The sequence below is a fragment of the Belonocnema kinseyi genome, chromosome 3, assembly GCF_010883055.1.
Source record: "Belonocnema kinseyi isolate 2016_QV_RU_SX_M_011 chromosome 3, B_treatae_v1, whole genome shotgun sequence".
In the NCBI taxonomy this organism is placed as follows: domain Eukaryota; kingdom Metazoa; phylum Arthropoda; class Insecta; order Hymenoptera; family Cynipidae; genus Belonocnema; species Belonocnema kinseyi.
The window spans coordinates 90,551,935-90,564,406 of record NC_046659.1 but is presented as its reverse complement, the minus strand read 5'-3'; the positions used below and the strand labels follow the sequence as shown (position 1 = coordinate 90,564,406).

The 12,472-nt window shown below is 29.7% G+C and overlaps 1 protein-coding gene across 1 annotated transcript in view; it reads left to right on the top strand.

Annotated features, from left to right (window-relative positions):
* Window positions 1-6,176: 6,176 nt before the first annotated feature.
* Window positions 6,177-12,472, top strand: part of LOC117169623 (myocardin-related transcription factor A-like) — a 189,036-nt gene continuing 182,740 nt past the window's right edge. Inside the window, exon 1 of the mRNA XM_033356078.1 lies at window positions 6,177-7,502. Within this exon, the coding sequence (XP_033211969.1) occupies window positions 7,463-7,502 (40 nt within the window). The 5' untranslated portion in view covers window positions 6,177-7,462. The remainder of the gene's footprint in view (window positions 7,503-12,472) is intronic.

The following is a 12,472-nucleotide window of genomic DNA, read 5'->3' as shown; positions in this document are numbered from 1 at the left end:
GTCTAGAAATAACCTTCTGCAACTGCATTCACCTCCAATGCCGGCGACATCATCACTACCGTACCCAACACCCCCACTTCGCGGTGGATGGTTGGTGTCTCAATGAAGAAGAGATCTTGATAAGAGAAAGCTTCCTTGTATTTTTTTCCTATAAAATATATAACATGAGATACATTTCATTGCCAGCGAGGAAATACAGTGCAAACGGGATACACTTTCGTATATATGAATTAGTCTATTAATTAATATCGATTCGTCTAAATGATAAAGTTGTATCTTTAAGTGTGGTTAGAAGGAAACTGGAAGTGAAGAGAACGCGTATGTGTTAATACAAATTATGCGGCATTTTGGAAGCTTCCAAGGCGTCGGATCGACCACACTATTGACTATTGACACCATTTCTCACTTTGTCTTAGCTATTTCCTTACTTTCACACTAATTGGCTACAATAATGTGTTCACTATCTCAACGAATCACAACATCCCGAAAAATTATCGCAATGGCTGATTAAGAGCCTTGCCTAAATTACGTCAGTTTTTTTCGGAAATTTTAAACCACGTAGCCCCTCTGTTTTAATCCATAAGATCCCCCGCTCCGATATCTTGCCGACGACATTTTTTTCGTAAATTTATTTATGGGTGATCTAAGAATAACTAGACGATTGAATAATTATATTACTGTTTTTTATGAATTAAGAAAATTAGTTTTATTCCAGAAAATAATCTTAATGAAAATATATAACATACATTTTCAACCAAGAAGATTAATTTCTACCAAAAGGACTAATTTTCAACAAATTACATGAATTTTCACTTAAATATGGATGTAATGTTAATCCAAATTTTATTTTATGAACTTTTAAGTTTACATTATTTTTCACTTCTGCAGATTTTGAAATGAATAATTTTATTTTTAAACTAAAAAGGGTAACTTTTCATTTGAAGGTTTTGTTGAATTTTCTGAACAAAAAGATTAATTTTCTTCAAAACAGTTGAATTTTCAACAACAACAAAAATAATAACTTTGAAGAAAGTAGCTCAACTTTCAAGCAAGAAGTCGAATTTTCAACCTAAAAGTGGCGAACCTATAATAATGACTTTGTGAGGATCTTCACTTGGGGTGATTGCTAGAGAGATTGATCAGCAACCTGGGTCGGAGCAGTGTTGCGGGACGAACGCGTTACTTAAATAAATAACACGAGAATTCTGGATCAATCTAAAAATTCTATATCCCTTCCGCACATTAATCCCTTCCCAACAAACAGTTGCCTTTGCAACAAAAAATTGATATTCTAGAAAAAAAGAAGTTTCAACAAAACACATAAATTTTCAAGTAAATATGTATTTTAATTTTCTATACCAAATATTGGAATTTTCGAACCAAAAGTACGAAATTTGTACAAAACAGTTGAATTTTTACAAGAAAGTTAATTTTAAATTAAAACAGATTATATCTTATTGACAGTTCTATTTTTTAAAAAAGAAAAATGTTCAGTCAAAAAAGAAAAAAAATGGAATAAAACTGTTGAATTTTAAATCTAAAAAGACAAATTTTAAACAACAAATGTAAAAGTTGATATTTCAACCAAGAAGATTTCAATTTAAAATAAGATGCAGTTGGATTTAACTAAAAAACGAGTTTTCAAAACAATACTTGTATCCTTAAATAAAAAAGATTAATTCTCAACAAAAAGGTTGATTTTTTAACCAAAAATTAATATTCTGCACAAAAAAGGAAAGCATTCTCAACAAAATACATAAATTTCCAACGAAATATATCAATGTTTTACCAAATAGTTTAATTTTCAAACCGAAAATACGAATTTTTAACAAGACAGTTAATTTTAAATCAAAAAAGATTATTTCTTAACCAGAAAGTTGCATTTTTAACCAAAGAAACATTTTGCAGTAAAAAAAGAGTTGAATAAAACTGTTAAATTTTCAACCTAAAAAGATCAATTTTTAACAATAAATGTAACAGTTGATATTTCTACAAAAAAGATTCTAATTTAAAATAAGAAGCAGTTGAGTGTAACTAACAAGAACTATTTTTTACCTAAATACTTGAATCCTCAACTAAAAACGATTATTTTTCTACGAAGCAGTTAATTTTTTAACCAAGAATTGATATTCTACAAAAAAAGGAAAGAATTTTCAACAAAATACATAAGTTTCCAACGAAATATTTCAATTTTCTATTCAATAGTTGAATTATTTAATTTTTGGAACAAGAAACTTAATTTTTAATTCGATCGAATCAGATTAATGTTTAATCAGACAGTTAACAAAAGGGTTTACTTTTCAATCAATAATTTAATTTATTTAAATTAAATAATAAAATTTGTAACCAAAGCTGATGAATTCTTCACCAAAAAATTAAACAGTAGATCTTATAAAAACCTATCTCATGGTCGCGCACTTACGTTAAAGTATCAAAAAACGGTAAAAATCAGGGAAAAAAGTATTTTTCAAGTCAATAACTGTTTTTTTCTAGTCCGGGCGAACCGTAATCCATAAAATTTGTATAATATGGTAATATTGGTTTCTTTGCAATATAAACCTCATAAAAAATTATCTTATTTTCGAACACTCAAGTAACACTACCGAAAATTGAAAAAATCACCAAAAATGTAATTTACCTTTTTATTTTCAAGCCAGTATCTTTTTGTTTGGATTCGGGTGAAAAGTACAAGTTGTATCCCATGTCAGTATAAGTGTCTATAAACTGTATATACCTCATCAACAATTATATTGTGCAATCAATGAACATAGGATAATTTTTGATGGGGTCTATATTAGATAGTCACTTATATCATGGTATATAACTTTTACAGATCACTCGAATCAGAATGAAAATTATTCGCTTAAAAATAACGATAAAAATGGAATTCATTTTCATTTTGACCTTTAACCGCGTTGTGCGAACGGAAATAATTTTTTTTGGATAAAACTTTTAGGAAGTCTTTTTGGCAATTTTTGATTTTCGACATAAATGCATATGATTCTTCGGTTGACAACCTACTATTCAATTAGTTGAAAAATTGATTTTGAAATATCCAACTGCGAGACACGGAATTATTCTTTCGATTGCAATCTGGAGGAAAGGGGTGTTTGAAAAAGGGATGAAATCAAATTTTTGTACATATTGCTGACTGGCATGAACCAGCTGTCTCTTTGATTCACAGCTTCCTGCGGTCGCAAGTTTCTGCCGTGAGTAGTCGTATTTTTGTCCACATGCTTCTACGGCTCTCTTTCTCTTTTCACTTCTTGGGAGTTCTTTTTTCTTCCTCCTCATCGCTGTGAATTCCCATTTTATTTTCTTGACGCCTCCTTTTCTCGGTTTCAATATCCCTTTTTTGAATACGATTAAGTGCCGGGATGACTACTTTTTATCTCGTATTTTATGACAATCTTTTATGCTTTCAATGTCTGAGTCTTGTTATAAAAGTAAAAAAGCGAACGTTATTTAAATGTTACAATATTTTATAAATTGCAAATCTTAGTAAACTTGAGGCAATTGCGAGTCCCAGAATGAATCGCTCCGAATTCTAAAGTGGATTTGTTTGCTCTATGGAATGCGGATGATCAGTTTACTGGTATAGGTACTAATAAATATTTATATTTCTACAATAAGAAGGGCTCTTTTTTGCAGTTAATTAGGTTTTGGAAGGCAAAGAATTTCGGTGTTATTACTACTATAACTGCCATCTGTTCGCTTTTGAATTCGTCTTTATGTCTATGGCTGACGTCATATGCACATCTGAATTGATATAAACGAAATGCAATGCCTATTCTCAAACAGCACTATCAGTTTCCACGTATTATTTCAAGTCAATTTTTTGACATTTCTGATTTTGTTGCTGATTGAGAAACACGTCAAAAAATTGCTATCAACATAATGGCAAACCCAGGACTGCGACGCAGTCATTTAAGTCACTTTTAGTCACTTTTTAATCACTTTTTTAAGGAAAAGGCCACGGAAGTCACTTTAATGCATCTCATTTTAGACTTTATCTCAAAAAAGACAAGTTAATCAATCTATGCATGGAATCAATATTCATCTATGTTCATGGTATGAAAATGCTGTTCAATATCAGACATCACACATCTTTTTATTTGCAAAGTCTACTATTGTATTTTTCGTTCAGAATTCATTTTTTTGGGGCAAAAATCTAATTGTTAGGGCGTAAATTTAACCGTTTTAATTAAAATTTAATTTTTTTAAATTTAACTGTAAAAAGTCGTTTTAGGTAGAAAAGCCATATTTCTTGGTTGAAAATTACCTTTTCTTTTAAATTAAACTGTCTTGTAGAAAGTTTATGTTTTTGGCTTCAAAGTTCCACAGTCTAATTGAAAATGCAACTGTTTTTGGTCGTAGCTTAATCTTTTTTGTTCGAAATTTTGAAAATTCAATTTTATGGTTTAAAGTTCAGCTTTTTGTTGAAAAATTGGTCCTTTTGTTTGAAAGTGCAACTATTTAGTTGAAACCTTTCTTGGTTGAAAATTCGCTTTGGTGTTTAAAAGTTATCTTTTTGGGATTTAAAGACAAATTTTGCCTAAAAAAATCGATTTTTTTTGCTGTAAACTCTAATGTTTTTGTTTAAAATTCACCTCTTGGTAAAAAATTTAATTTTTTTGGGTTGAAATGCAAGTATTTCGTTGAAAATTCAGCTGCCAGGTTTAAAAGTTATTTGGCTGTTTTAGTTATAAATTACTTTTTAGTTGAAAATGCGTCTCTTTTCTGTTAAAAACTTGATGTTTTTTGTTAAAAATACAACTTTTTGGTTGACAATTAGTAATTTGGTTTGGTTGAGGGTTATTAAAAATTAATTTCTTAGTTGAAAATCTATCATTTTAGTTGGAAATTTATCTCTTTATTTGAAAATTGAACTATTTTGTTGAGAACTCGTTTTTTTACTGTAAATATATTCTTTTTTTCCTTAAAATTTAACTATTCCATTTATGATTAATAATTTAGGTTTTAACTATTTTGGTGAATATTTGTCCTTTTTGGTTGAAATATTAACTATAAAACTTTTCGCCGAGAATTCTTTTTTTGTGTTGTTGAAATTCAAACTATTCGTTTGGAAGTTGAACTACTTTTTGAAAACTAATTTTTCTGGTTGAAGATCCATCATTTTAGTTGAAATTTTTAATTTTATTTTTAATTTAAAAGTTTTAACTGAAAATTTGACCATTCTATTTTTTATCTGAAAATCAATCTTTTTTAGTAGAAAATTTAACTACTTTGTTGAGAACTCATGTATTTTTTCAAAAGTTCGGGTTTTTTTGAACTAAATTAATCTTCTTGTTTGAAAATTCATCTTTTGAGTTAAAAATTAGTGTATTTTGTTGAAATTACAATGTTTTTGCTTGAAAGGTCAGGAATTTTAAGTTTTTCACAATTAATTCAATATTATACCTGCATCAGTTTGATTTAAAAGATTTTATTTTCCCGTTTTCGAGAAAAAGTTACCCAGTTTACTTTGTTTTGAGCGCATATTTTAGGCTGTGCAGTCTGGAATATTAATATTCAAATGATTTTAATTGATTTGATGGTTTTCTAGTTCCTATTATGAATAATCGAACTATAAATACGTCAGTTAAGTGTCAAATGTTCATTTAGCTTTTAATAGAATGAATTACAATTTCTCGGAACATTACTTGTAAAAGTTATTCTAGCAATTGTGACCTTGGTTTTCACCCTCGAATTTAGCAATAAAATGTCATTTAATCTTGTGAGTTCAGAGCGACAATTCAAAAATATGTAACGAAATCGAAATTTTTTAGTAGTCACGTTTAGTCACTTTTTATCTTAAATTAGTGGCTTTTTCCACGTACATTAGGATATGGCAGCTCTGGGCATACCTAGTTATTCGAGAAGAATAGTAATATGTTTTGACTTTCTGTAAAGTTTTAAACGCGTTGAGTGATATCTTAAATATGAAGTTGTGTGATAACAATAATCACTAATGTCATGAAAACAAGATATTTTTCTGGGTTAGCGCCACGAAGCGACCAACACCGGAAGCTTTCGTCACTTTTTTCACAATTGGCACTGAGCCAGGTACCCCGAGCTTCACCGACTAAGCATCCCGAGTCGATCCGAAGACGAAAGCGTCCCGGCGTCGAGCGTCCGTCAGTGCGTCTGTGACATGGCTGCAAGGCGCTTCCGCGCCGACGACGTTCGAATGTCACTGACTCATTTCCACCTTGTTCGATAGTAACAGTTTTAGTACCGTGTACCGAAACTTAATTTTACGTTCTCGACATCTGATTTCCCTCGTCTCTCTTGCTCCATAACTTGTTAGAGTTTCCCTTCGGTAGGTGAAAAATGACAGGACATATTTTCAGATACTTCCTGGATGAAATGACGCAAGGCCCTTTACATTTGCATTAATGACAAAGTGTTTACTTGAAGATAATTGTAACAGACATGTCCTTTAGCTATTAAGTTTAAAGGATACAGTGCAAAATCCTGGAAGTCCTCAATGCAATCTCTGCCTTGGACTGGTTTATAGTTAAAATGCAAAATTGAATGAGCAACCATTGTCAAGAAATTACCGGCAGAATTGGTCCAAGGGAAATGTTTCGATGAAATTTTTCGCTAAGTGTAAAGAGACAGCGACTAAAATGTAAGGAAAGAGAAGGGAAAAGTGTGTGAGAGAGGGAGAGAAAGAGAGAGAGAGAGAGAAAGAGAGATTTGAGATGAAAAACCGAACGGATGAAGAGTTGATATGAAAAATTACATCTCTCCGTTACATCAACCATATAATCTATCATTCCTTTAATGAAAAACATCATTCCTAGCAAGATTTTGAGTGGATAAAAGGAAAGAGAATAAATAACCAAGAAGATACTATAAAAATGTGTAGTTTTGCAAGGAATGAGACGGAAAAATAACTGCTACTGCAAGTCAATGCTCACTGATCGTGGACCACAGAATAAATCGTCGCCTCCCGCAAGTTTCCAAGGGTTTCCAAGATGTGCGAAGTATACGATTACAAAATATAACAATCTCATTATAACGTGCGCGTTTTCGTTCCAATAGTATTTAATAAATTGGCACCAGTGATTAAGCTCAATTTTAGTCATTCAAGTTTAGAAATTCCTTTTCGACAAACAATGCCAGTGCAATCTAAATTCAAAGATTGTGGAAAGCTCCTACAAAAAAAGTATTTTTGCCAAGTTGGACAACATGGATTTAGAAACGTTAGACAAATTGTATATTGCATGATGTAAAGTAACATCATCCAAAATATCAAGACTGGATAATCGGATTACATCGATGTGATTTTTAGAAGAATAAAAAAGTGTAAAGTTGGAGAGCCGCTCGAAGAAATAGTGAGAAAAGAAGAGTTTAAAGTTATCCTTATTATTTTTCAATTCAATTTAAACCGTTGAACATTTTATGGTGGTGACACAACGATGGAACATCGCTGAGGTCGCGAGGTCACCGCAGAATGCCTGAGCCGAGGGCAAAGCGCTGTAAACACTGTGACGGTACGCCATCTTGATAGTGCATCAAACTGCCCCTAACGAGAACTATCATCGGCTTCGAAAATTATTCACCCTTCTAACCCAGTGTTGTTTGCAGTTTAACTAACACGGATTATTATTAACCAAAGGAGCCAAAGATTTTTTTCTTACTAATTATCCAACTTAAGCTATACTAGTTTTTTGAACCATATATTAGTGCATTTGTGTTGTTGCGTTCTTGGTGTTTGTGTTGTATATTACTTGGGATTTTCAAGTGTTATACATATTATCAACACTTATTTCAAAGTATTAACTAATACTGAAGAAGTCATAATATAAAAAAGATCAAAGATAATATTATTATACACAAATTATGTCAATAAAAGAATAATTCGTGGAACGCCAGTTTAATTGTCCCTTCTTCACAAAAAAAAGAATGGCATTTTTTCGGGTAATTGTCAAGTGGGTTAAGTTGCACTTTTCGCATTGAAACAAGAGTTGATACAATTAAGTTGACATGCTAAGCATACTCAATGTAATTTCACTTTCTGAAATCAGGGTTTGATGGAAATGCTATAAAAAAATATGTTTAATATTTATTTAGACAATTTTTTACATTGGTCATACCAATTTTTTCAGTAGTTATTTCATTGTATAAAAATTGCATTCAATTTTGCCTTTTTGAAATTATTTAGTTCAATTCTTCCTTAACATCACTTTGTATGATTGATGAATATTGGTCCCCTGGAAGCTCAAAGTAATTTTTTTCACAATTTATGTAAGAAAGTTATTTAAACAAATATTAGTAATTTACGGAATGGGATAGTAATATTTGAATGACGTAGGTATGTAATAATAAGCGACAAGGTTAAACAATTTTTGTTGTGAACTAGAGTCTTCTACCTCTATTGTTAGAAAAAGTTAAAAGTAAATAATAATGAATCGTTTAATCAATTGGTAAATTATTAAATCTTAAAACAAAGATCAGTCTTAATAACAATGAATAATATTTCGATTAAACGTAAAAATTACCATTCAGTGAGTTAGTAGAAAACAAAAATGATTTCAATAATTGGAAATTAGTTCAAAAATGTCTAAAAGACGTTTCACGTGTCGAATGAAATAAACTTATTTGGGACATATTGTGGGCTCCATAAAGGGGGCTGGGGACGTCAAAATTGAAAGTAATTTAGTGGAAATTATTCGATGGAGATTCCTTAATAAATTCTGATCTCTTGCAAGCTTAGGTTAAACCCAGAAACGTGAATCTCTTTTTTTTCGAAAATAAATATTTTCCCATTTTAATCTTATGACGTTTTCGTGAAAAACTCCGAGGAATTTTTTTCCGTGAATCTTAAAATTTAAATATAGCGGGGTGGCGTGCCCTTTGATTTTTTGTTAGATATTCAAAAATGGTTTTAAAAAACAATTCACTGTGATGAATGATGGTCCTAGTAAACATAAATTACTGACAAATTAAAAGTATATGAGAAATGCTGTCACGTGCGCTGCCTGCCAAGATAAAAATAAGATACGTAAGTGACTTTGTGGTTTAGTGTTATTCTTTTTACCTGCCAATGCAAAACTCGATCAAAACGACAATACCACGTGCGTATCTTTGTATTGTGGATGGCAGTACTGGTTTCCAACTAGAAATTGAAAACAGCTAAATAATATTTTTATTCAAGAATCAGCAAGCAAATTTAATATTTTGTGGCTAATGACTTGAAATTCGAAAATAGCACCTCAAATCCTTTACTATACGAGATATAATGCCTAATTTTATGTCTACGTTGACTTTTATGTCGTCAAAAATGATTTATTCATTTTAAATTCTAATAATATATATTCTCTACTTTTTGGCAACCTTTTTGTTGAATTCATTGAAAAACACCATGTTTCTAGTGGAGTTTTTTTTTATTTCGCATATTTGGATAATTTGCAATTTTTTTATTTTCGAGAATTACGAATCCAACACAAGTCTTCTATTAGAATCAAAAAGAAAAAATTAATTCAGGGTGTCTAATTATCAGGACATTTCAAATTACCGGTTATTGCCTACCACATTTTTTTGACTCTACCAATTTATTGAGATCTTTTTGTACGTAATTTGTTCCAAACGAAAGTAGCATGTAGAAATATGAATTTTAAAATAATATACCATGTATTATGTATTCACGAAATATGTCGTAAAGAAAAAAATTATTTATTGACACGTGCCAAAGGCATTTCTCTACAAAATGAGCCAGGATGACGTAATGTTCTCATTTTTGAAGAAAGATATTGCAAATTTAGTGCAAATTTTAACGTCGTATTAAAATTTAAATGAATTCTAATGTAATATATATTTTTCAATGTCCCTATGTTTATTTGAAGGTTTCTACAAAATTGCACCAACTTCTTATCATTGTTTTGAATATTTTGGCTTGCATGGTGCAACATGTTTACTTATTTCAAATATATATTTGATTTTCATTATTGTAATATGTTTATTAGATTAAATGTCATTGAAGAAAACATTGAAGTTTGCACTATTTTTGCTAGATAGCAAATAAATAACAAATTTTAAGATTAGCGATTGATTTCTTTATGGAAAATTTTATACTTTAATCTAAATCTTTTTTGGTGCAATTTTGTCAGTTATAACGAATAAAAAGATAATACGTATGTTTGTCCATTATATAGTACGGAAGAGGGTCAAATAGAGATTAAACATTTGAAGCATTAAATTGGTTATTGTACTTTATTGCGAAAAACCGAAAAAACTATCCGTTTATTCCCATTTCACGCTATCTTCTTGTAGTTGACAAAATATATTCATCCTGGCTCATTTTATAGATAATCCTGATAACTTTCAACCTATTCAAGAGGAAAAATGTCAACTCTCATGTAATTAATAATAAAAGAACTTAAGCAATCATGGAAAATCTGTTGTGGTGACATATGTGATATACGTGAAGCAATTAGATTTTCCCCTCTCTGATTTTCGACTAAACAAAAAGAAGATAAAGTAGAAGACAAGCAAATTTTGCAATAGAAAAAAAAATCCGATACTAAATAGAACACTGGTTAATTATTTCACTTAGTTTGGAAAATACTGCATTAAACAGATATCCTCTTAATTAAAAATTCATACTTCATTGTAGCCAAAAAACTTCATTTTCAAAATGCCTCAACCTTCCTATTTTCCCCCTAATAATTTCAAAAAGGACAAATTTTTAACAAAAAAGTTGAATTTTCGATAAAAGAAGGTTCAGCTTCAAGCAAAAACGATTGCATATGTGATGCATATGTAATGCATGTGTAATTTCAAACAAAAAAGATTAAACTTCAACCAAAAACCTTTGTGTTTTCGACTAAATAGTTGGATTTTCAAGGTAAAAATATGATATATCTCAACGAAAAATGTAATAGTTGTTTTTTCTACAAAAAGATTAATTTTCAAATTAATAGTTCAATGTTTTACTAAAAAGGATAGATCTTCTGTAAACACAGTTAAATTAAAATTTCAGTTAAAAAATTAATTTTTAATAAAAATGCGAAATTCCCAATCGAATAGATGAATTTTTATCTGCAATGATGATTTTTCCAAATACAAATACGAATTTTTAACCAAGTTTTTTCACTCAAAAACAAAAAAAAGATTTCATCCCAGTTGTTGAACTTTACAGCCGAAAATATTAATTTACAACAAAAAATTTAATGTTTTGCTGACGTGTTGCATTTTTAACCTAAGAAAGAAAATTTCAAACCAAAAAGATTATTTCCTACCAAAAATACGAATTTATAACTGACAAAAAAATTGGACTAAAAATAAAAAAGATTTTCATTTAAAACAAACTTATTAAAATAAAAAGAAATGAATTTTTAACGAAATAGTTCTATTATTCTCAACCAACAAAAATTGAACTTTTATATGGTTGAGTTTTTAATTATAAAGATTAGTTTTTTACAAAATAGTTAAACCTTTAATCAAAGAGATGAAATTTGAACCTTAATTACAAATCTTCTACTGGAATAGAAAATTATTTGTAACAAAAAAAAAGAAAATATAAATTTCAACAATGAAATAATAAAATGATCTTTCTGTATACAATAATGTTATACTTGTGAAATTCAGAATTACGCAAGAAAAACTTTGCAGTAGTTAAAATATGAAATTTTCTTTATTCAAACAGAAGAACTTACACTTTTAACTTTTTTTATGAATAAACTTTAAAGTTTTATTTTTAAAATGTATGCTAAAAATTTTTTTTCTTTTATGTAATATATATTCTCACAGAAGGTTAACCAAAAAGATTGTTATATTAAATCAAAAACAGTTGAATTCAAGAAAAAGAAGACGAATTTGCTTCAAAAGATTTGGATTCTCAAACAGAAAATATTAATTTTCAACGAAATCAAAAAGGATGACTTTTTAACAAAAATGTTGAATTTTTCAAAAAAATTATAAAAATTGTGACTAAATTAACATTGTAGGGAATAATAAACTGCAAAAAAAAAAAAGAATAAATAGAAATAGAAATACAGGGCACATAAATTACATTATACACGGAGAAAAAGATATCGCACAATAATATCGCAAAACCTCTATATTGCAAGAAATCACAGAAAAAACTAAAGTTAAATTTGGTTGCATGTAAAACATTCTGCTGTTAAAGTTTACATACTATTTGGCGAAAGTTTATCCTATGATGGAATAATAGCTGTAGTCTGCTATGGCGTCCTTAGCAGCAATGGGAAAACGGCAAAGTATGAGTGAATTCGAGCTATAAATCGGGACACCAGTTCTAAAACAATCACAGAAAAAAAAGTTAAAATTTTTGCAGGTAAGACTTGCAAGGGTTAAAAATTAAGCATATTTCGGCGAAAGCTTCACCGAGGTTCGGAGAATAATTCTGATCTCGTCTACTGCGTCACGCTGAAGTCAGTAAATTTTGGTAAAACATGTAGAATCAGCAACAGATAACACGAAAAAAATTCGTTTTGTTATA